Source organism: Bombina bombina, chromosome 6 (assembly GCF_027579735.1).
Source record: "Bombina bombina isolate aBomBom1 chromosome 6, aBomBom1.pri, whole genome shotgun sequence".
Lineage (NCBI taxonomy): Eukaryota > Metazoa > Chordata > Amphibia > Anura > Bombinatoridae > Bombina > Bombina bombina.
The window spans coordinates 691,285,252-691,311,716 of record NC_069504.1 but is presented as its reverse complement, the minus strand read 5'-3'; the positions used below and the strand labels follow the sequence as shown (position 1 = coordinate 691,311,716).

At 39.2% G+C, this 26,465-nt stretch overlaps 1 protein-coding gene across 2 annotated transcripts in view; it reads right to left on the bottom strand.

Annotated features, from left to right (window-relative positions):
* LOC128663451 (uncharacterized) overlaps positions 1-9,460 on the bottom strand; it is a 189,973-nt gene extending 180,513 nt beyond the window's left edge. For both annotated transcript variants that reach the window (XM_053717782.1, XM_053717783.1), the window contains exons 1-2: positions 9,250-9,460; positions 8,469-8,748 (exon numbers count right to left, since the gene is read on the bottom strand). In XM_053717782.1, coding sequence (XP_053573757.1) covers positions 8,469-8,684 — 216 coding nt within the window. In that variant the 5' untranslated portion in view covers positions 8,685-8,748; positions 9,250-9,460. The remainder of the gene's footprint in view (positions 1-8,468; positions 8,749-9,249) is intronic.
* Between the last annotated feature and the right edge of the window lie 17,005 nt (positions 9,461-26,465).

The following is a 26,465-nucleotide window of genomic DNA, read 5'->3' as shown; positions in this document are numbered from 1 at the left end:
CCGGTAATAACAGCGATTACAAGAATAAAAATGGTCACAAAGGGAAGAAAACTACAATAGCAACCTGAATAAAAAAGAACAACAGCATGAGATAGGGGGCTATTTTCCATTCAGAAAGGAACAGGTTGACAACAGTTTTTTAGGCCAATGTGTAAAAGAAAACTGCCAAGAAGGGACCAGAAACCCGAAAAGAGGGATAGAACCAGATGAAGGGGATCTAGAGTAGGTGTGGCATGTAGAGCCAAAAAACAAAAAAAGGAAAGACATAAACTACTAGAAACATATGGTCAAAAAATCTGTAATATAGCACATAGAATTTTGACCAAAGATGAGAAAACACTTTTAATGAAGGGACTATCTTTTGCCCCTGACATGGCACTGAACGATTTTGAGTTATATATAGATGTTAAGAAAATGGTTAGAAAATTAACATTAACCAGACATTTTAAACTCAAAGAGAAAGAGTTAGAAATCTGTAGAGGCATAGGGAAATTGGATGAGTCTATCATTACGACAGAAAATACTGATTCTGAGGGTAGAGAAATAAGTAATGAAGCAGAACTTATAGATATGCTCCAAGGTCTAGAGGAAGAAGCAAATAATATCCCAATGACACATAGCTCACTAAAAAGGAATTCTTCCTTTTATCCGGCCAAATCGAAAGGATACTATATATCTGTATTTGAGACCCTCTTAGAAAAAGAGGTGAAGGGAATCTGTAGTAAAGATAAAATGAAGAACAGCAATAGAAAACGGAAACAGGATCATCTCTCAGGGCAGAAAAAGCTTCACTAAAAAACCTTAGCGAGAACATGGATCTGGTGATTCGCAGTGCCAACAAATGCGGGGGGGATTGTAGTGCAAGATAAGAAGGAGTATATAGGTTAAGCACACAGGTTATTGGGTGATAAAGATACTTACTGTAGACTGGATCATAACCCTACACAATCCTTTTTAGACAAATACAATGTACTAATTGCTGAGTGTAAGGCAAACTTAGTTCTAAACAATTTGGAATATAGCTATTTGGCTGTGGAAGACCCCATATTACCGATATTCTATCATCTACCCAAAATACATAAGGGGGTACAAAATCCCCCGGGTAGACCGATAGTGTCGGGGATTGGGGGTCTCACAACCAAATTATCTGATTATGTAGATCATATCTTGAAACCGATGGTCCCCTGCTTGAGATCCTATGTACGAGATACTCTGCAGATACTTGAGTTGTTAGAGGATTTTACTTGGCAGGAGAACTGTATGACTGTAGTCAAATATTTCTGTGACAAATGTGGGTACATCAATGAGACACAAATGGAGTTTATGGAGCAGGCAATAGATTTTGTTCTAAAAAAGAACTACTTCTTGTTTGAAAACAGGTATTTCCTTCAAACCAGGGGGACCGCAATGGGGACAAAATTTGCTCCCAATTTTGCGAATCTCTTTATGGGTTGGTGGGAGGATTTATTTGTCTTTAATACAGGAAACCATATAGAGAGTATGTAAAACAATGGTATCGGTATATAGATGACATACTCCTGGTTTGGCAAGGGACAACAGAGAAATTGGGGAAATTTGTTGAATAAATGAATAGGAACACACTGAACCTTAGCTTCACTATGGAATATAGAAAATGGGGAAATCTATACAAATTTATATGAGAAACCCACGGATACCAATGGGTTACTGCATGCCAAAAGTGGTCACCATAGTAAATGGAAGAGGAATATATCTATAGGTCAATTCCAGAGAGTCAAGCGAAACTGTACCAAACAAGCTGACTTTCTGGAAGAAACCAAGATTATCACCAATAGATTTTTGGCTAAAGGAGCCATAAGGAGCCGTAAGGAAACATTGGCCAATTCTAATGGAAGACCCTGTTCTTAAAGACACACTGAGTGAAAAGGGGCAAGTGATCTTTAAAAAGAACATTAACCTAAAGAATAGAATAAGCCCCAGTATGTTAAACAAACCAATAAAGACAACCACTGGCTTGAGAGAAATACTTAGGGATTTTTTTAGATGTGGAAGGAAAGGATGCACATTTTGTAGCCATATAGACCCAAATAATCAGTACTTTGGCATGACCAAGGGTGACAGAAATTATAAAATCAAAGGTTTAATGACATGCAAGACAAACTATGTAGTGTATCTACTTAGGTGCTTGTGTGATAAAATTTATATAGAGAGCACTAAACGCCCCTATTAAGATGAGGTTCAGTGAGTACCTCAGAAATATAGAAGTGGGTTTGGACACCTATGGAGTGTCAGCTCACTTTTTAGAGGTACACAATAAAGATAGTATTGGTCTGACAGTCATAGGCATAAACATGAGAACTGTGAGAGGAGTGATCGCCTCTTACAGCTTGGACAACGTGAGACCTTCTGGATCCATAGGTTGAATACTATGGGTCCAGGGGGTCGCAGCCGGGACATTGATTTTGCAGCATTTTTGGATACCTAATATAGATATTGGGTTTCTATATATATAACTCATAAATGTTATTACCACTAGTTTTATAGTGATGGAAAGATGGATAGACACTCGTAAATAACTTTCTCCCAAAACTACTCACTATATTAATCCCATATATAATCCATTACTTACTAGAAAGGGTTAAAACTATGAAATGGATTGTTGTATTGATATGCATTGATATACAATTAGCATATGTATTTTATATATATATTTATTTTAAGTTTTATAACATGAATTATTTAATATTCTGTATTTAATAAGTAATCCTAACTGTATGTCCTATTGTAAGGTTGAGGATGTATCGTAACACCAAATTGCAATATGCAATTTAACATGTACAAGTTTCTTTGTCAAATAGCAGATACCGTTATGCACAAATTGAGTAATAAACAGTGTTATTGTAAAGCTGGGTAGTGACATGCTACAAGAAATAAAGGGTGTTACGGCACAGGTAGGAAACCAACTGACATCAGGCACTCCCTCTTCACACGCACCCACCAACATGACCCTATGAGCGGTAGGGGGTGTAGCAAGTGACGACTTAAAAGGGAGGAGTAAAGACACATAGGGCATAGTCTCTGACGAAACGGGGAGGAGCCCACGAAACGCATAAGGCAACGCCCATAAACTACTGAAGGAGTGGGATTTTTACCTTCCTTAAAGGCATACACATACCTCATAAGTTTGAGGGCACCTTTGTGAGTGAATAAAAATGTATTACAAATAAAGTGTTGTTTTTATATGCTGCACTTAGATCGTGGGCGCACTCCATTTTTTCTCTTTTATAGAGTTATCCGTCATCAACCTGGCACATACTTGTGATTTCACTTTATCTAGTTTTCACTGTATTGTCTAACAGACATCATGGTTACAAAAAAAAAAATCTTTGCAAATAAAACTATTAAATCATTGATATGTTTAAAATATTAAAGGGATATGAAACTCAAAAAAAATATTTTGTGATTCCGACACAGCCTACCATTTTTAAAAAAAATCTAATTTGCTTTTATTATCAAATTTGCTTTGTTCCCATGATATTCTGTGTTAAAGAAATACCTAGGTAGGCATCTGGAGCACTACATGACAGGAAATAGTGCTGCCATCTAGTACTCTTGGAAATGGATAAGATTCTTGCAAAGCTGTTGCCATATAGGGCTCCAGAAATTAGCCAACTCCTAAGCATACATCCCTGCTTTTTAACAAAAGATAAAGATAGGAAATACATTATAAAGTTGTTTAAAATTTTGTGCTCTATCTAAATCATGGAAGAACAATATTGGGTTTCATATCCCTTTAATCACATGAAGGGATCGATCACAATTCTTTACAAACAATTATCAAATTAGTAACCTACACATTCCTATAGACTTTAACAGTGAATTTAGAAAAATCATTAGATTAGAACTTTTCTAAAGTATTGTGATTGAGACCAAGGGGCCCATTTATCAAGCTCCATAAGGAGCTTGTAGGCCCGTGTTTCTGGCGAGTCTTCAGACTCGCCAGTAACAGCAGTTATGAAGCAGCGGTCACAAAGACCGCTGCTCCATAACCCTATTTGCCTGCTCTGAGCAGGCGGACAGGAATCACTGGAATTCAACCGGATCGAGTACGATTGGGTTGATTGACACCCCCTGCTGACAGCCCATTGGCCGCGAGTCTGCAGGGGGCAGCGTTGCACCAGCAGCTCTTGTGAGCTGCTGGTGCAATGCTGAATACAGAGAGCATATTGCTCTCCGAATTCAGTGAGGTCTTGTGGACCTAATCCGCACTGTCGGATCAGGTCCTCAAGACCTTTAGTAAATAGGCCTCCATATGTTATATATAAACATATGCTTATACGACCAGGCTGGGGCACGTTTATTTTGCTGTTGTCATAAGATACATTTTGCCACCCCTTTCAACAAAGTCCAGATTACTTTTACTGCTTCTCGACCAATTTTCAGCTTAACTAACACCAGAAGATATGTTTAACTTTCTTCAAAACATTTCTGCACACAATTTGCTTCTTAATTATCAATCAGCAAGACACAGCGCTATGCGCAATGTAACTGCTCATAGTATTCAGTTCTGCCTGCAGCAGCATAATAATGGTAAACAGCTCTTAACCATATTGAACAGTCCATATCTATTGTAGGGAAGGATATTCTATATAGTGCAGAAGATTCAATACCAGCCTCTGCACCTTCTCCAAATTCTGTAGTATTTTATGGAAAATCATTTATTACAGTTCCTGCACATTCTTTAGTACATAACATAGGATTTGATGACATTAGAATTACTAGATACCTTGGTGACCTGCAGAGGCTATTAGTAAAAACACCTCATCACAAGTCCCTGCTGCTGGTACTTTAGGTGATAATCTGGTTTGCCTTAATGGTTGTATTGGCCCTACAGTGGGGCAAAAAAGTATTTAGTCAGCCACCAATTGTGCAAGTTCTCCCACTTAAGAAGATGAGAGAAGCCTGTAATTTCCATCATAGGTATACCTCAACTATGAGAGACAAAATGTGGAAACAAATTCAGACAATCACATTGTCTGATTTGGAAATAATTTATTTGCAAATTATGGTGGAAAATAAGTATTTGGTCAATATCAAATGTTCATCTCAATACTTTGTTATATATCCTTTGTTGGCAATGACAGAGGTCAAACGTTTTCTGTAAGTCTTCACAAGGTTGTCACACACTGTTGCTGGTATGTTGGCCCATTCCTGCATGCAGATCTCTTCTAGAGCAGTGATGTTTTGGGGCTGTCGCTGGGCAACACGGACTTTCAACTCCCTCCAAAGCTTTTCTATGGGGTTGAGATCTGGAGACTGGCTAGGCCACTCCAGGACCTTAAAATGCTTCTTACGAAGCCACTCCTTCGTTGCCCAGGCGGTGTGTTTGGGATCATTGCCATGCTGAAAGACCCAGCCACGTTTCATCTTCAATGCCCTTGCTGATGGAAGGAGGTTTGCACTCAAAATCTCACGATACATGGCCCCATCCATTCTTTCATGTACATGGATCAGTCGTCCTGTTCCCTTTGCAGAGAAACAGCCCCAAAGCATAATGTTGCCACCCCCATGCTTCACAGTAGGTATGGTGTTCTTTGGTTGCAACTCAGCATTCTCTCTCCTCCAAACACAACGAGTTGTGTTTCTACCAAAAAGTTCTACTTTGGTTTCATCTGACCATATGACATTCTCCCAATCTGCTTCTGGATCATCCAAATGTTCTCTAGCATACTTCAGACGGGCCCGGACATGTACTGGCTTAAGCAGGGGGACACATCTGGCACTGCTGGATCTGAGTCCCTAGCGGCGTAGTGTGTTACTGATGGTAGCCTTTGTTACGTTGGTCCCAGCTCTCTGCAAGTCATTCACTAGGTCCCTCTGTGTGGTTCTGGGATGTTTGCTCACCGTTCTTGTGATCATTTTGACCCCACGGGTGAGATCTTGCGTGGAGCCCTAGATCGAGGGAAATTATCAGTGGTCTTGTATGTCTTCCATTTTCTAATTATTGCTCCCACAGTTGATTTCTTCGCACCAATCTGCTTGCCTATTGCAGATTCAGTCTTCCCAGCCTGGTGCAGGTCTACAATTTTGTTTCTGGTGTCCTTCGACAGCTCTTTGGTCTTCACCATAGTGGAGTTTGGAGTGTGACTGTTTGAGGTTGTGGACAGGTGTCTTTTATACTGATAACAAGTTCAAACAGGTGCCATTAATACAGGTAATGAGTGAAGGACAGAGGAGCCTCTTAAAGAAGAAGATACAGGTCTGTGAGAGCCAGAAATCTTGCTTGTTTGTAGGTGACCAAATATTTATTTTCCACCATAATATGCAAATAAATTCTTTCCAAATCAGACAATGTGATTGTCTGGATTTGTTTCCTCATTTTGTCTCTCATAGTTGAGGTATACCTATGATGAAAATGACAGGCCTCTCTCATCTTCTTAAGTGGGAGAACTTGCACAATTGATGGCTGACTAAATACTTTTTTGCCCCACTGTATGTATACTGACATATTAGAAAAACAAATGATTTGTAACTTGACAGTGGTAGTAAAGTCCACTGTGGTCTAAAGCAGAACAATAAAGATATGAAATGTTTTCACAAGTGCATTTTTTTTCTAGGGAAAAATGCTAATCTTATCCATGTTATTCTATATGATTCAATGAAACATTATTAAATTGAATAACATGTATCCTCCTTTGATGATTACATAATGGTGTGGTTTCACTTTCTACTAATTTGGAATTAGCTAGGCTTGGTTAGATCTCATGACAAATCTGGCCTGTTTTGGGTACTTGATGACTGGAGTTGAGAATCACTGATGTACAGTAACAAGCTAATATAGGTGAGCATTTTTACTTTCTGTCTTCAAGGAACACCCTTATCACAAACATAAATTAGCTTTCTGATATATTACTCATGTAAACGTCCGCATTTAGTTCATTAGGATCAAATTCTATAAAATAATGCTCTATTTGTTTCTTGGATCAGGATACACTTCAGAACCTTCATCAAACTTGTATTTATATTATTATCAAAATAATATCCAAAAGTGTTCAGTCAATTGTTCAATTCCTTGTTCAGTTGTGTATTTTGTAAAACAGTGGTCATTGGACAAGTAGTTGTTTGAGAAAGGAAACAATTAGCAGAGCTCTGTAAAATAATTATTAAGCTCGGCACTAATTTCGATATTTAGTGATCATGTGACCCATCAGACCACCATTTGTCCTACGAATCCTAAATATAATCCCCCCCCCACTGTAAACATTGTACACCCTCAACCCCCAATGCCATTAACCCTGGCAATGGTCCTAATTAACCATAATTCCCCCTAACCCAAATTAACTATAAAAGAAAACTCTTCCACTGCTTTAACTCTTACCTACCCTAAGAAAATTACTGTTTACTCTAGGGTTGCCACATCAGCCATGTTTTCCTGGACATTTATTAGTTTTACATGCTGCAGGGTGTTCAGAAGGCAACAAGCATTGCTCACCTAAACAGCACACTAACAGTGACCCTGGACAGCACTATTCATGTTCCTCCCTGCATACCCTGAAGCATGTGTAACTCATACATGTCCAGGAAAACATGGCCGAGGTAGAAACTCTAGTTTACCCCCATATACCTAATGTATTTATCACTTGATATAGCACTGATATCTGTGTAATTTATGTAACAGGGCTATAGCACCAAGGGTTAGAGAATGGCTAGTTGCTGATAAGACACCATATACTATTATTAAATAGTGCAACCATATAGCACTTATAGTTGTCCATTCACTAAACTAGAGACTCTAGAAAAAATATCCAGGTGTTGCTATATTTTTATATAGAGGCTCTGTTTTAGCGACAGTCATAAAATCTTGCCCTTTGTTTTAGTATTTTGAAAATTATTCTTATACAATGTAAATTAAAGAAAGTAAAAAAACATATATGGCTTAAAAGCATTGAAATGTTATTAAAACTCATAAGCATTAGTAATAGTAGTAAGTAGTATAACAGATACATACTCCAATCTTATTTAATACACTGCAAAAATAGAAAAGGCTGCCGAGTTTGTTACCACCCTTAAACAGTACCCAAGCTATTTAAAAGGAACACCATGATAATTTCACCTGTAACAAACTTTTCAAATTACTTATTGAGAAATGCAAGCATATATTAAAAACATTTGCTTTTTTTAGATTTTGCATATTTCTATGACAAATATCACAAAATGTCAAACCACAAAAAGGGAAAATGGAGGATATATGGGCCTCATGTTGTTCCTAAAATATTTTCTGAAAAACTTCCTTAACATCACGGTGACCACAGTAAGTTTCCCCTTTTCACTGCTTCTTTCCTTTCTAACTTCTGTGATCTCTTTCTGATTGTAAACTCAAATGTTTAAATATATTTATACACAATGCCTGCATTCTATTCCTGACATATACATGTATAAATCATACTTTTACTTGTTGTTTTTTAATTACATGTTCTGGTCTATGATACCTGACTTGTGGCTGTTGTAGAACTCTCTACAGGAACAATGAGCCAGACAGCAATGCAGAAGTATAGCAGCAGCGTGCGTGCCAGAGAGCAGTGTAGGTAACTTGCGCTGCTGCTGATCTGTGAATTCCGTCTTCTGTTAAAAGAGTCTGAAACTGATGCAATCAGTGCATCTTCTGAATTAGTAAGATCACTGGTACTATTTGATCTTCCCATCATTGTAATATCCAATATTTTTTCAGATCCAGGCAATAATGTGGCCACCTGCCGACTGTGATGTTTTCTGTAAACAAAATAAAATCCCATCATTTGTTAATCTCCTTTGTGTTTCTAAATACCCATTCTCAGGCCTATATATTTTATAGTGTTTTCTGTGCACACATTTTTTCTAATGCAAGTTCCTTTCTACTGTTAAAGTTGACATCAACGTCATATTTTATATATAGAATAGTGTATATAAATCATTTAGTACTTCTTTTGCTATATAAAAAGTTGCAGGAATTTGCTATTTCAAATAAAAAGCATTACATTATTAACTAGTATGTTAGCTGTGGCCAGTAAGTGCCAGTTATAAGTGAGCCCCTGCGCTGATCAAGCAATATGTGTATGGAATAGGATCAGGCAAACTTCAACATGTCCAATCAACTTCAGAAAAAGAACTTCTTTTGTGATTATAGTAACTGAGCTTAGAGGTCAGCACAACAACATCACTTCATTATCAGAACTCTACTTTAGATCATAACAAAGCAGACAAGAAGTCTCAGCAAAACTAAGTTATCCCTACCATGCAATGGTGATGTTAAAGGCTGTGACTATACTGCACGCAGCTGTGGTGAATCCTCAAGCTCCTCAATTTAAAGCTATGGAACAGACTCCTCTCTCCTGCAAATTTTGTGATTTCTTCTCTGTATTAATGTTCCACACTTTCTGTTGTTATTACATTTAAATGTAAAGTGCTGTCAGACCTGCTTTCAAACTATGTGCACCTATGACTGTTAAAATGACACAATGTAAAGTTTTCTGTCCTAGGGGGAGGGAGTGATAGAGAAACACTATTCTACCAAAGGGGGGGGGGGAGCATACTGATCTAGTAAGTTTGTAACAAGAACACATTTTTTTTTTTAAATCATTTAACAATGGTAGGTTCAAGTATTTTGTTTTTGTTTCCAGGTAAAGACAAAACAAACCCCTCCTTACCCTTATTCTTCTGGCTAGTAACCAAAACTGGGAGGATAAGGCAGAGTTTGTTGGGTGTAGTCATGATAATCCAGGCTTTAATTAGTGCTTTGCAGGTAGATGTTTTGTGGTGTGCCATTAATGGCATCAGGGTTTTGTATTGTGATTTGGATAGTCTGTAGCTAGGTTGATTCTGGGTTGACTTTATGTAGGGTTGCCACCTCAGCCATGTTTTCCTGGACTCTTATGAGTTACACATGCTGCAGGGTGTGCAGGGAGGAACATGTATTGTGTTTCTGGACAGCACTATTCATATTCCTCCCTGCACACCCTGCAGCATGTGTAACTTATAAGTGTTCTGTATTTTAAGGGACAGGTGGCAACCCTATGGAAACTTGGACTTCTATAGAAAAGAGGGGGTTGTCAGAGGACAAGATTAGGACCAGCCCTCAAAATGTGTTGGTTGAGAGCTATGTTTACCACTTTTAGGCCACCTTGAATGCCAGAAGTGGACAACATATAGCTAAAACTAAGTATACAGCAAAATATTTTAGTGAATCTATTAACATTTTTAGTAACTAAAGAAAATCAAACCTAGATTCCATTTGTTCTACCCAGTGCAAAGGTGGAGGTACACCCAAGATTGCGCAAACGACATAGCCTTTTCGCATTTTCCATAGAAGTCAATGGAAAAAAAAATACAACATAGAATATTCGCATTAACAAATGTGAATTATTTATAGTATAAACAAAGTTAAAAAAATCTTTATTTTATGTGAATATTGCTTAAATATAAAAGGGATGTAATGTAATATATAGTTATATATATATATATATATATATATATATATATATATATATATATATATATATTAATGTTTTATATGGGTATATATATACTATATATGACTGTAAATACATATAAACATATATAAATACATTATTATATATGTACACATATATAAACATATCTATATGCATACAAATACATATTTAGCAATATCTATGTATGTGTCTCAATGTTAAAGTACTTTGCCTGCTTTTTTTTTCTACCACCCAAGCTCTCCTATCTTTGAGCCCTTATAACTTTTTTGTGCAATATTTTTTAAAATAATTTTTATTAGACAGTGTTTAATATGAGTGTAATTTACGTTGCCATGTAATTGTGAAGTGTTTTATGGAAAAAAAAATTGAAACCCAGTTAACCACAGCTCTGAGATCACGGAAAGGATTGAAGCGTAAAATTGCTCTAGCACAATCGCGATTTTGCTCCACTAGTAATATCAGCTTGTGGAAACAGGATATCACTAGCCAAAACCGTTTGCGCCTCACTTGTAATCTAGCCCTTAGTACTGAGTCATTTCACTTCCTGTAGTGCCTTATTTTGCATTTTACACTATTTCCACATTATTTTTCAGCACTTTTTCTGCAAATTATCCATAAACTTAATGCCTTTCTTTTTTTCAGATCAAATACTTTTATCATATAACTTAAGTTTGCAGAAATGTGACAATGTCTGTAAATTCTTGTAAGTTCAATCCCCCAAACTTTTAGAATGGAAAAAAAGATATATAGGCCTAGGTTGAGCATAAATATGGTAGCTCCATATTACAAGTTCAGAGAAAAATGTTAGCTCTCGAGCGAAAGCATAGGGCATGCTCACATCTGGAGTTTGGATAGTGTAGCTTAAGGGCCTCACTAAAAATCTTAGGTACTGGCTATTGCTCAAGCACTAACCAGAAGGAGGGCTAAGCTGAAGGTTCTCTAAAATGAAGGTGAATATTACTGTGCTGTAATATTCATATATTTACATATTTTTGACTGTGTATGTATAGTTTGTCAATAGCGCTATTATGTGTTATGCTCAAGTGCAAAGCCCAACTTACAACTTGAAACATGAGCGATTATAGTGAACCCCGCACCATCCAGTATAAGGCACATCAAAATGTCAGCCATTTTTTACATTTGACTTGCAATAACATATTTTGTGGTATTCTTAAAGCAGGGTCGCCAAAATGAATAGGGCACCCTGAACTATCAATAGCACTCTACTTGCAATCTAGGACATACGTAGATGATGAAATTATATTTGCAATAGTTCTTTCACAAGTTGGCAGGCAGTCCTTCTGCATGACTTTATAGATGAACATTTGTAAGAGCTATATATAACTCAAATTAACCAGCTTGTTTACAACCTCCAACTGGAATTCCTCCAAAACAGAACCTTAATGCATAAACATCTTGATACTTGGGGCCAGATATAACAAAGTCTAGTGGACAGGGGCAGACATCTTCACCACTGTCTACCCAACATCAAGTCTAGTGGGCAGCAATGTGCTGCCCGCATTTATCATTGAACACTACGGCTAGTGTGAACGCTGCCCCCTGCTCAAGCGCATCTCCCTGGTGTGATTGAGATACGTCACATAACAGTTTACGAAGTGGGTTAAGAAACAGCGGTATTATGACCGCTGCTTTACATTTTTCTGCAGCAAGTTTGCCCATGCGAGCATGCAGCCATAACCTTTAATAAATCTGGGTCTTGATGCTTGCTTCGCCATAAATAGTAGACTTGTGCCACAATGAATATTCATGTGCTGCACTATTTGGTATTTTATTAGTTTAAATTGAACTGAATATTGAATATTTGTTAACATTTATTTCATTTTATTTAAAACTAATGTAAATATTATCTTGCTGCAGATGGCACAGTGTCGCCTGTAGGATACTTAGCTATAGCATGCTGGGGGAGCCGCACTAATCCTCTTCTTCTTCATAGACTCTAGGGTCATTTTATATGAATATTAATGTGGTGGATCTTAGAGCCTACACTAAAGAATTCTCCTTTAGCGCAGGTGGGGGACACACGCTAACCGAGCCTTCTTCACAGGTTCCAGAGCCAAAGTCTCCTATTAGCGCAGCAGATGCTATCTATAGTCAGTTTTCCCTAAGAACTTCAGCAACTTCAGTTGTAATAGAAGCATCATAGACCATAGGAGGAACCAGAAGAAGCAGGAAACATGGTTGCATAAAACAAGGGACTTTGCACTTGCTTCTATAGTTGGAACATTCATGTATGTATAAATAATAAGCATCATAGGAGGTGTCATAATTGGAGGTGGAGACTTTTTGTCAACATAAGAGGAGGTTGTAGTAGGGAAAGAGCCATCTGAGCAGATGATTTTATTTCTAATGAAGAAGTATTGGATTGTATGAATATTTTGTTATATTGGAAGGTTGGTGTGGGATTGACTTGAATGATTTTCTCCCTGAATTCTGTACTGCTTTCACCAAGCCTACTAAAGGACTACCATGCTTAATAGGTATGCTTTCTTTATATTGACTAATAACTTATTAAGACCTAGATTACAAGTGGAGCACAATCACTAAGCTGACGGTACACTCCCAAGGGTGCACTAAGCAGATGGTGTGGAAGTAGTTGAGTTTTTCATGTGCTACACCATTAATGGTTTACTTCAGATCTCAAAAAGAGCAACAATTTATGAAAAATGCTGTATTGTTTTTGAGCTTAGGTCACCAATACAAGCACAATGTACTTGCTAATAGGGCTCCTTGCACATTCCATTCAGAGGGCTAGATTTATCATAGTGCGATCGGATATCATACGATGTAGCGTATCATGTCCGCTGCACATCAATAAATGTCAACAACATACGCAGCATACAGAAACAGGGGTATTTGGCCCCACTCGAGCCATGATAAAATGTTTTGGCCATGTTAAGATGCTCTGGTAAATTTTTTTAACCATCCACTAGTAATAACAGATCGTATATGAGTCTTAGTGTGAGAATGAGTGTAACATATTGCACATACTGTGCTATTGATGGCGCTCCACTTGTAATTTAGCCCTAAATGCCTGATTTTAAAAGTGACCATGCCACCATATGGCGGATTACCATTTTAGCTTCTACACATATTGAATAATTGACTGCTACTACAACCCCAATTCTGAAAAAGTTGGGACAGTATGGAAAATGCAAAAAAACAAACAAAAAGAGTAATTTGAAAATTCAATGCACGTACTATATTGAAAACACATTCGCCTAGATTTAGAGTTCTGCGTTAGCCGTCCAAACCAGTGTTAAGGGGTCCTAATGCTGGTTTTGGCAGCCCACTGGTATTTAGAGTCAGTCAGGAAAGGGTCTAATGCTCACTTTCCAGCCACAACTTTTCCATACCGCAGATCCCCTTACGCCAATTGCGTATCCTATCTTTTCAATGGGATCTTTCTAACGCAGGTATTTAGAGTCTTGGCTGAAGTGAGCGTTAGAACTCTAACAACCAAACTCCAGCCGCAGCAAAAAGTCAGAAGTTAAGAGCTTTATGGGCTAATGCCGGTTCATAAAGCTCTTAAATACTGTGCTCTAACGTACACTAACACCCATAAACTACCTATGTACCCCTAAACCGAGGCCCCCCACATCAACGCCACTATAATTAAATTTTTTAACCCCTAATCTGCCGACCGCACACTGCCGCAACCTACATTATCCCTATGTACCCCTAGTCTGCTGCTCCTAACATCGCCGACACCTACATAATATTTATTAACCCCTAATCTCCCCCCCCCAACGTTGCCGCTACCTACCTACACTTATTAACCCCTAACCCACTGACCGGACCTCTCCGCTACTCTAATAAATTTATTAACCCCTAAACCGCCTCACTCCCGCCTCAAAAACCCTATAATAAATATTATTAACCCCTAATCTGCCCTCCCTAACATCGCCGCCACCTAACTTCAAGTATTAACCCCTAATCTGCCGACCGGACCTCACCGCTACTCTAATAAATGTATTAACCCCTAAAGCTAAATCTAACCCTAACCCTAACACCCCCCCTAAATTAAATATAATTTAAATCTAACGAAATAAAATGAATCTTATTAAATAAATTAATCCTATTTAAAGCTAAATACTTACCTGTAAAATAAACCCTAATATAGCTACAATATAACAAATAATTATATTGTAGCTATTTTAGGATTTATATTTATTTTACAGGCAACTTTGTATTTATTTTAACCAGGTACAATAGCTATTAAATAGTTATTAACTATTTAATAGCTACCTAGTTCAAATTATTACAAAATGACCTGTAAAATAAATCCTAACCTAAGTTACAATTAAACCTAACACTACACTATCAATAAATTAATTAAATAAACTACCTACAATTATCTACAATTAAATCAACTAAACTAAATTACAAAAAAAAAAAAACACTAAATTACAAAAAATAAAAAAAGATTACAAGAATTTTAAACTAATTACACCTACTCTAAGCCCCCTAAAAAAATAACAAAGCCCCCCAAAATAAAAAAAGCCCTACCCTATTCTAAAATAAAAAGTAAACAGCTCTTTTGCCTTACCAGCCCTTAAAAGGGCCTTTTGCGGGGCATGCCCCAAAGTAAACAGCTCTTTTGCCTGTAAAAAAAAACATACAATACCCCCCCAACATTACAACCCACCACCCACATACCCCTAATTTAACCCAAACCCCCCTTAAATAAACCTAACACTAAGCCCCTGAAGATCTCCCTACCTTATCTTCACTGATCCTATCCGGCAAGAAGAGGTCCAGAAGAGGCTCCGAAGTCTTCATCCTATCCGGCAAGAAGAGGAGATTCGGACCGGCAGACATCTTCATCCAGGCGGCGTCTTCTATTTTCATCCATCCGGCGCGGAGTGGGAAAATCTTGAAGCAGCCGACACGGATCCATCCTCTTCTTCCGGCGACTCCCGACGAATGAAGGTTCCTTTAAGGGACGTCATCCAAGATGGCGTCCCTCGAATTCCGATTGGCTGATAGGGTGTTTTTTTCCACTTTTTTATCTCCATTGACTTCTCTCCGGGAATAGGTTATCACTCGCGATAGTGTAAGTTCAGCTATTTGTGCTCGTCGGCTGGAGCGCTAACTTTTTACTTTCAGCTCGTAATACCAGCACAGCCTGACGATCGCGTAAGGCTTAGCACTAGCGCAGGCTGAACAGACCAGTCATGGGTCTTGGCGTTTTAAGGTCAGCATAAGTCGCCAGTGGACGTGAACCCACTATGGAAAGGTCACCCAAAGTCCTTCACACTCTCTTGGAGTGCCGTAGCGACAGCGGAATCACACAGCAATAAAAGATATCAGAGAGGAAATAGCAGGCACTGCAAACAGGTGCTGTAAAACGTACAAAAATGTATTAATTGCAGAAGGACGACAAAAATACAACAGTTCAAAAGTGCACAGACATGAAACAGGAGGACAGACAGACAGCACGTCTGATGTGTTTCGTGCCCCCTAAGGGCGTTTATTCATAAGTGCTATACACTGATAGTGTCCTATTTATACCCAAAAGCCAAACAAAATTAACCTTTTAGTGACCAGTTTAAAACATAATAATAAAAAACATGTTTCCAAATGACCACATATATACATGGACACTAGTATATAGAGCAGATCCTAGGAATGTAATAACAACTTATCTATAAAATATACAGCATAGGGAAAATTAAATCAATCAATTTACATCCAAATACTTATTATACATTAAAGAGACCTATGAGTGTTAATAACAGTAAGAAAAATAAATAAATGAAGACACCTTAGAATAGACCTAAGCTTATCGTAATGCTGAGCGTGTCTGGAGGAAAACTCACTCTGAACCTGATTTCATCCACTTTAAAGTGAAAGGCAACCATAGCATTTTTAAAATGCTAGGGTTGGCTGTTGAAACAAATAAAAGGCACTTTCATTCATAAAGTATAAGATACTTCATGCAGAAAGTGCCTTTATTCATTTTAACCGATCGCCATTCTTAGCTGCTACAGCAGCCCAAGGCCAAAAATTTACGTTTTCACCTCTTAGCCAATAGCCGTGTTTGGCACCCATGGCAGCCGGATTTACTGCACGGCTATTTGCTAAGAGGTGAAAACTTCACCTCTTAGCAAAATATTTTTTAGCTGTGGGCTGCTGTAGCAGCTAAGAATGGCAATCGGTCGAAACAAATAAAGGCACTTTCTGCATGAAGTATCTTATACTTCATGAATGAAAGTGCCTTTATTTGTTTCAACAGTCAACCCTAGTGTTTCAAAAACGCTATGTTTGACTTTCACTTTATTCTTCATTTATACACTTCTGCCCTTCATTTCTGCCCTTCATATCTACTCTTTCCTCAAACCCTAAATGACTTTTCTCCACCTGTAACTTTCTCCTCTACCCACTTGCTCCAACCCCCCCCCCATCTGTCTTTAATGGTCAAAACCTGGCAGACTACTTTTTAAACAAAACATGTACTATCTGAAGCAACATCCCAACACCAACCTGCAATCTTACAGCAGGTCCAGGTACTTCATCTGCCGCCCTCTGTATCTTCCATCCAGCCACTGAGAAAGAAGTTTCTTCATTACTGTCTTCCTCACGCCTCTCTACCTGACCGTTTGACCCTATCCCTTCCCATCTAATACCCTCCCTGTCTTCAACCCTCACTCCTGCTCTTACTCACATCTTCAACCTATCTATCTCTACCAGTTTATTCCAATTTTCTTTCAAACATGCAAAGGTCACTCCCATATTTAAAAAACCCTCCCGTGACCCTAATTCTCCTGAGAACTACCGCCCCATATCACTGCTTCCTCTAACATCAAAACTCCTTGAAAAAACAGTTTACAATCGCCTAATCCAGTTCCTGTCCACCTACTCCCTGCAATCTGGATTCCGCCCAAAACACTCAACTGAGACTGCCCTTACCAAGGTTACTAACGATCTAGTTTCTGCTAAAAGTAATGGCCACTATATGGAAATGGATAGCTTTCGTTAGTGTGGGGAGTCTAAACGCGATCCCAAGATCGTGGTGTTCTTTACGCTCAAATCCATATTACAAGTTGTGCACTGTTCAAATTACCGCAGAATTTGTTTTGTATTACAAGTTGAAAGTAAATGTGATTGCGCAAACACAATTGCATTTACCCTTCAAACTATTTACACGACATGAAAAGTTGTTTGAAGATTTTGTCCAAATAAAACATTTGCACCAAACTTCACTATGACCCCCTATATGCCAATCTCCCCACATTGCAAACTACCTATTACACTATTAACCCCTAAACCACCAGCCCATCACATTGCAAAGTCTGCATTACACTATTAACCCCTAAACCGCAAGCCCTTTACATCACAAACTACCTATGCATACCATTAACCCCTAAACTGCCAGCCTCCCACATCCCAAACTATCTATGTACACTATTAACCCCTAAACCACCAGCCCCCAATGCAAAATAGCCCACTTATATCTAAACCCCCTAACCTAACACCCCCTAAACCCAAAATAGACTAACCCTAGTTTTAAAAAAAACAAAAAAACTAACATTACAAAAAAAAACCTTAACATTACAACTACCCACCTAAAGTTAAAAAAAAAACTAAGGCCTAGATTTAGAGTTCGGCGTTAGCCGTGAAAACCAGCGTTAGAGGCTCCTAACGCTGGTTTTAGGCTACCGCCGGTATTTGGAGTCACTCAAAATAGGGTCTAACGCTCACTTTTCAGCCGCGACTTTTCCATACCGCAGATCCCCTTACGTCAATTGCGTATCCTATCTTTTCAATGGGATTTTTCTAACGCTGGTATTTAGAGTAGTTTCTGAAGTGAGCGTTAGAGCTCTAACGACAAAACTCCAGCCGCAGGAAAAAAGCAGGAGATAAGAGCTTTCTGGGCTAACGCCGGTTTATAAAGCTCTTAACTACTGTACCCTAAAGTACACTAACACCCATAAACTACCTATGTACCCCTAAACTGAGGTCCCCCCACATCGCCGCAACTCGATTACATTTTTTTAACCCCTAATCTGCCGACCGCCACCTACGTTATACTTATGTACCCCTAATCTGCTGCCCCTAACCCCGCCGACCCCTGTATTATATTTATTAACCCCTAACCTGCCCCCCACAACGTCGCCGCAAGCTACTTACAATAATTAACCCCTAATCTGCCGACCGCAAAGCGCCGCCACCTACGTTATCCTTATGTACCCCTAATCTGCTGCCCCTAACACCGCCGACCCCTATATTATATTTATTAACCCCTAATCTGCCCCCCTCAACGTCGCCGACACCTGCCTACACTTATTAACCCCTAATCTGCCGAGCGGACCTGAGCGCTACTATAATAAAGTTATTAACCCCTAATCCGCCTCACTAACCCTCTCATAAATAGTATTAACCCCTAATCTGCCCTCCCTAACATCGCCGACACCTAACTTCAATTATTAACCCCTAATCTGACGACCGGAGCTCATCGCTACTATAATAAATGTATTAACCCCTAAAGCTAAGTCTAACCCTAACACTAACACCCCCCTAACTTAAATATAATTTAAATCTAACGAAATTAATTAACTCTTATTAAATAAATTATTCCTATTTAAAGCTAAATACTTACCTGTAAAATTAATCCTAATATAGCTACAATATAAATTATAATTACATTGTAGCTATTTTAGGATTAATATTTATTTTACAGGCAACTTTGTAATTATTTTAACCAGGTACAATAGCTATTAAATAGTTAAGAACTATTTAATAGTTACCTAGTTAAAATAATAACAAAATTACCTGTAAAATAAGTCCTAACCTAAGTTATAATTAAACCTAACACTACCCTATCAATAAATTAATTAAATAAAATACCTACAATTACCTACAATAAAACCTAACACTACACTATCAATAAATAAATTAAATACAATTTCTACAAATAACTACAATTACATAAACTAACTAAAGTACAAAAAATAAAAAAGAACTAAGTTACAAAAAATAAAAAAATATTTACAAATATAAGAAAAATATTACAACAATTTTAAACTAATTACACCTACTCTAAGCCCCCTAATAAAATAACAAAGACCCCCAAAATAAAAAAATGCCCTACCCTATTCTAAATTAATAAATTTAAAAGCTCTTTTACCTTACCAGCCCTGAACAGGGCCCTTTGCGGGGCATGCCCCAAGAAATACAGCTCTTTTGCCTGTAAAAAAAAACATACAATACCCCCCCCCCCAACATTACAACCCACCACCCACATACCCCTAATCTAACCCAAACCCCCCTTAAATAAACCTAACACTAAGCCCCTGAAGATCTTCCTACCTTGTCTTCACCATACCAGGTTCACCGATCCGTCCTGAAGAGCTCCTCCGATGTCCTGATCCAAGCCCAAGCGGGGGGCTGAAGAGGTCCATGATCCGGCTGAAGTCTTCATCCAAGCGGGCCAGAAGAGGTCTTCCATCCGATTGAAGTCTTCATCCAAGCGGCATCCATCCGGAGCGAAGCGGCAGCATCCTGAAGACCTCCACCGCGGAACATCCATCCTGGCCGACGACTGAACGACGAATGACGGTTCCTTTAAATGACGTCACCCAAGATGGCGTCCCTCGAATTCCGATTGGCTGATAGGATTCTATCAGCCAATCGGAATTAAGGTAGGAATATTCTGATTGGCTGATGGAATCAGCCAATCAGAATAAAGTTCAATCCGATTGGCTGATCCAATCAGCCAATCAGATTGAGCTCGCATTCTATTGGCTGTTCCGATCAGCCAATAGAATGCGAGCTCTATCTGATTGGCTGATTGGATCAGCCAATCGGATTGAACTTGATTCTGATTGGCTGATTCCATCAGCCAATCAGAATATTCCTACCTTAATTCCGATTGGCTGATAGAATCCTATCAGCCAATCGGAATTCGAGGGACGCCATCTTGGGTGACGTCATTTAAAGGAACCGTCATTCGTCGTTCAGTCGTCGGCCAGGATGGATGTTCCGCGGTGGAGGTCTTCAGGATGCTGCCGCTTCGCTCCGGATGGATGCCGCTTGGATGAAGACTTCAATCGGATGGAAGACCTCTTCTGGCCCGCTTGGATGAAGACTTCAGCCGGATCATGGACCTCTTCAGCCCCCCGCTTGGGCTTGGATCAGGACATCGGAGGAGCTCTTCTGGACCGATCGGTGAACCTGGTATGGTGAAGACAAGGTAGGATGATCTTCAGGGGCTTAGTGTTAGGTTTATTTAAGGGGGGTTTGGGTTAGATTAGGGGTATGTGGGTGGTGGGTTGTAATGTTGGGGGGGGGTATTGTATGTTTTTTTTTACAGGCAAAAGAGCTGAATTTCTTGGGGCATGCCCCGCAAAGGGCCCTGTTCAGGGCTGGTAAGGTAAAAGAGCTTTTAAATTTATTAATTTAGAATAGGGTAGGGCATTTTTTTATTTTGGGGGTCTTTGTTATTTTATTAGGGGGCTTAGAGTAGGTGTAATTAGTTTAAAATTGTTGTAATATTTTTCTTATGTTTGTAAATATTTTTTTATTTTTTGTAACTTAGTTCTTTTTTATTTTTTGTACTTTAGTTAGTTTATGTAATTGTAGTTATTTGTAGAAATTGTATTTAATTTATTTATTGATAGTGTAGTGTTAGGTTTTATTGTAGGTAATTGTAGGTATTTTATTTAATTAATTTATTGATAGGGTTGTGTTAGGTTTAATTATAAATTAGGTTAGGACTTATTTTACAGGTAATTTTGTTATTATTTTAACTAGGTAACTATTAAATAGTTCTTAACTATTTAATAGCTATTGTACCTGGTTAAAATAAATACAAAGTTACCTGTAAAATAAATATAAATCCTAAAATAGCTATAATATAATTATAATTTATATTGTAGCTATATTAGGATTAATTTTACAGGTAAGTATTTAGCTTTAAATAGGAATAATTTATTTAATAAGAGTTAATTAATTTCGTTAGATTTAAATTATATTTAAGTTAGGGGGGTGTTAGTGTTAGGGTTAGACTTAGCTTTAGGGGTTAATACATTTATTATAGTAGCGATGAGCTCCGGTCGTCAGATTAGGGGTTAATAATTGAAGTTAGGTGTCGGCGATGTTAGGGAGGGCAGATTAGGGGTTAATACTATTTATGAGAGGGTTAGTGAGGCGGATTAGGGGTTAATAACTTTATTATAGTAGCGCTCAGGTCCGCTCGGCAGATTAGGGGTTAATAAGTGTAGGCAGGTGTCGGCGATGTTGAGGGGGGCAGATTAGGGGTTAATAAATATAATATAGGGGTCGGCGGTGTTAGGGGCAGCAGATTAGGGGTACATAAGGATAACGTAGGTGGCGACGCTTTGCGGTCGGCAGATTAGGGGTTAATTATTGTAAGTAGCTGGCTTCGACGTTGTGGGGGGCAGGTTAGGGGTTAATAAATATAATATAGGGGTCGGCGGTGTTAGGGGCAGCAGATTAGGGGTACATAGGGATAATGTAAGTTGCGGCGGTTTACAGAGCGGCAGATTAGGGGTTAATAATAATATGCAGGGGTCAGCGATAGCGGGGGCGGCAGAATAGGGGTTAATAAGTGTAAGGTTAGGGGTGTTTAGACTCGGGGTACATGTTAGAGTGTTAGGTGCAGACGTAGGAAGTGTTTCCCCATAGGAAACAATGGGGCTGCGTTAGGAGCTGAACGCTGCTTTTTTGCAGGTGTTAGGTTTTTTTTCAGCTCAAACAGCCCCATTGTTTCCTATGGGAGAATCGTGCACGAGCACGTTTTTGAGGCTGGCCGCGTCCGTAAGCAACTCTGGTATCGAGAGTTGCATTTGCGGTAAAAATGCTCTACGCTCCTTTTTTGGAGCCTAACGCAGCATTTTTTTGAACTCTCGATACCAGAGTTAATTTTATGGTGCGGCCAGAAAAAAGCCCGCGTAGCGTTAACAGCCCATCTAGCGCCAAACTCCAAATCTAGGCCTTAGATAACCAAAAAAACAAACACTAACATTAAATTAAATATAAAAAAAACAAATTAACAAAAATAAAAAAAAAGAATTATTCCTATTCTAATACCCCAGAATAGAACACCCACCCTAAAATAAAACAAAACCTATTCTAAAACTAAACTACAAATAGCCCTTAAAAGGTCCTTTCGTAGAGCATTGCCCTAAAGAGATCAAACTGTTTTTCTTGCGGGAAAAACCTACAACCTTCTACTATTAACTCCACAACCCCCCCCAAAAAAAAAAATCTAAAAAATGTTAGCTTTTTTTTTTTTTTTTTTTAAAGTAATGTAATTTTTAGTTGGTTACTTTGCATTGGTGTGGGGGGGGGGCTCTGGCAGTTTAGTGGTTAATAGTGTAGTGTTTTAGTTTTGTTGGGGACATTTGGTTTAAAGTGTAATAGTGTAGTGTTTTACTTTGTGTTGGGGCTTGGCAGTTTAGGGGTTAATAGTATAGTGTTTCACTTTATGTAGGGGGGCTGACAGTTTAAATGTTAATAGTGTAGTGTTTTATTTTGCATTGGGGTGCTGGCGATTTAGGGGTAAATAGTGTAGTGGGGACTTTGCAGTGGGATATATGGCGGGGCGTATGGTGATTGGGTTTGTGCAAGTAGGGTGTTTTTTTCCACTTTTTTATCTCCATTGACTTCTCTCCGGGAATAGGTTATCACTAGTGATGTCGCTAACAGTTCGCCGGAGAACAGTTCCCGGCGAACATAGCTTGTTCGCTTTCGCAGCGGCGGGCGAACATATGCGATGTTCGATCCGCCCCCTATTCTTCATCATTGTCTAAACTTTGACCCTGTATCTCACAGTCAGCAGGCACATTCCAGCCAATCAGCAGCAGACCCTCCCTCCCTCCCAGACCCTTACACCTCATGGACAGCAGCCATTTTAGATTCATTCGGAAGCTGCATTGCTAGTGAGAGGAGGGACAGTGTAGCTGCTGCTAATTTAATAGGGAAATCGATAGCTAGGCTAGTGTATTCAGTGTCCACTACAGTCCTGAAGGACTCATCTGATCTCTGCTGTAAGGACAGCACCCCAAAAAGCCCTTTTTAGGGCTAGAACATCATTTTTTTTTTTCTTTGTAATCTAATTGCATTTGCCTGCCTGTCAGCCTATGTGTCAGGCTCACAGCATATACTGTGCCTACTTGCTCACTGCCACCACTCATATCTGGTGTAACATTAGTGTAAATAAAAAATAAAAAAAAAACTTTTACATCAGTCTGCTAGTGTAATCTAATTTCAGTTGCCAGGCCAGCCTGCCACTGCCAGCCTTTGTGTCAGGCTCACAGCATATACTGTGCCTACTTGCTCGGTGCCACCACCAGTCATATCTGGTGTAACATTAGTGTAAATTAAAAAAAACAAAAACTTTTACATCAGTCTGCTAGTGTAATCTAATAGCAGTTGCCTGCCTGCCTGCCACTGCCAGCCTGTGTGTTAGGCTCACAGCATATACTGTGCCTACTTGCTCAGTGCCACCACTCATATCTGGTGTAACATCAGTGTAATTTTTTTTAAAAAAAACTTTTACATCAGTCTGCTAGTGTAATCTAATTTCAGTTGCCAGGCCAGCCTGCCACTGCCAGCCTGTGTGTCAGGCTCACAGCATATACTGTGCCTACTTGCTCAGTGCCACCACCAGTCATATCTGGTGTAACATTAGTGTAAATTTAAAAAAAAAAACTTTTACATCAGTCTGCTAGTGTAATCTAATAGCAGTTGCCTGCCTGCCACTGCCAGCCTGTGTTTCAGGCTCACAGCATATACTGTGCCTACTTGCTCAGTGCCACCACTCATATCTGGTGTAACAGTAGGGTAAATTAAAAAAAAAAAACTTTTACATCAGTCTGCTAGTGTAATCTAATAGCAGTTGCCAGGCCAGCCTACCACTGCCAGCCTGTGTGTCAGGCTAACAGCATATACTGTGCCTACTCGCTCAGTGCCACCACTCATATCTGGTGTAACATTAGTGTAAATTTAAAAAAAAAACTTTTACATCAGTCTGCTAGTGTAATCTAATAGGAGTTGCCTGCCTGCCACTGCCAGCCTGTGTGTCAGGCTCACAGCATATGCTGTGCCTACTTGCTCAGTGCCACCACTCATATCTGGTGTAACATTAGTGTAAATTTAAAAAAAAAAACTTTTATATCAGTCTGCTAGTGTAATCTAATAGCAGTTGCCTGCCTGCCACTACCAGCCTGTGTTTCAGGCTCACAGCATATACTGTGCCTACTTGCTCAGTGCCACCACTCATATCTGGTGTAACAGTAGTGTAAATTTAAAAAAAAAAATTTACATCAGTCTGCTAGTGTAATCTAATAGCAGTTGCCTGCCTGCCACAGCCAGCCTGTGTGCCAGCCTCACAGCATATACTGTGCCTACTTGCTCAGTGCCACCACTCATATCTGGTGTAACATTAGAGTAAATTAAAAAAAAAAAACTTTTACATCAGTCTGCTAGTGTAATCTAATTTCAGTTGCCAGGCCAGCCTGCCACTGCCAGCCTGTGTGTCAGGCTAACAGCATATACTGTGCCTACTCGCTCAGTGCCACCACTCATATCTGGTGTAACATTAGTGTAAATTTAAAAAAAAAAACTTTTACATCAGTCTGCTAGTGTAATCTAATAGGAGTTGCCTGCCTGCCACTGCCAGCCTGTGTGTCAGGCTCACAGCATATGCTGTGCCTATTTGCTCAGTGCCACCACTCATATCTGGTGTAACATTAGAGTAAATTTAAAAAAAATTTTTTTTACATCAGTCTGCTAGTGTAATCTAATTTCAGTTGCCAGGCCAGCCTGCCACTGCCAGCCTGTGTGTCAGGCTCACACTGTGCCTACTTGCTCAGTGCCACCACCAGTCATATCTGGTGTAACATTAGTGTAAATTTAAAAAAAAAAAACTTTTACATCAGTCTGCTAGTGTAATCTAATAGGAGTTGCCTGCCTGCCACTGCCAGCCTGTGTGTCAGGCTCACAGCATATACTGTGTCTACTCGCTCAGTGCCACCACTCATATCTGGTGTAACATTAGTGTAAATTTTAAAAAAAATAACTTTTACATCAGTCTGCTAGTGTAATCTAATTTCAGTTGCCAGGCCAGCCTGCCACTGCCAGCCTGTGTGTCAGGCTCACAGCATATACTGTGCCTACTTGCTCATTGCCACCACCAGTCATATCTGGTGTAACAGTAGTGTAAATTAAAAAAAAAAAAAAACTTTTACATCAGTCTGCTAGTGTAATCTAATAGCAGTTGCCTGCCTGCCACTGCCAGCCTGTGTGTCAGGCTCACAGCATACACTGTGCCTACTTGCTCAGTGCCACCACCAGTCATATCTGGTGTAACAGTAGTGTAAATTTAAAAAAAAAAAACTTTTACATCAGTTTGCTAGTGTAATCTAATAGCAGTTGCCTGCCTGGCACTGCAAGCCTGTGTGTTTTAAAGCACGTTATCCCAAACAATTTAGGAATTTTAGGTGATTTATGCCCTTTATGGATTAAAAACAGACTCTGCATCAACTATGTAATTTTCCATGGGAGTTTTGCCATGGATCCCCCTCCGGCATGCCACAGTCCAGGTGTTAGTCCCCTTGAAACAACTTTTCCATCACTTTTGTGGCCAGAAAGAGTCCCTGTGGGTTTTAAAATTCACCTGCCTATTGAAGTCAATGGTGGTTCGACCGGTTCGCCCGTTCGCAAACTTTTGTGGAAGTTCGCGTTTGCTGTTCGCGAACGCAAAATTTTAGGTTCGCGACATCACTAGTTATCACTCACGATAGTGTAAGTTCAGCTTTTTGTGCTCGTCGGGTTAGGGCTGGAGCACTAACTTTTTACTTTCAGCTCGTAATACCAGCACAGCCTGACGATCGCATAAGGCTTAGCACTAGTGCAGGCTGAACAGACCAGTCATGGGTCTTGGCGTTTTAAGGTCAGCATAAGGCGCGAGTGGAAGTGAACCCACTATGGAAAGGTCACCCAAAGTCCTCCACA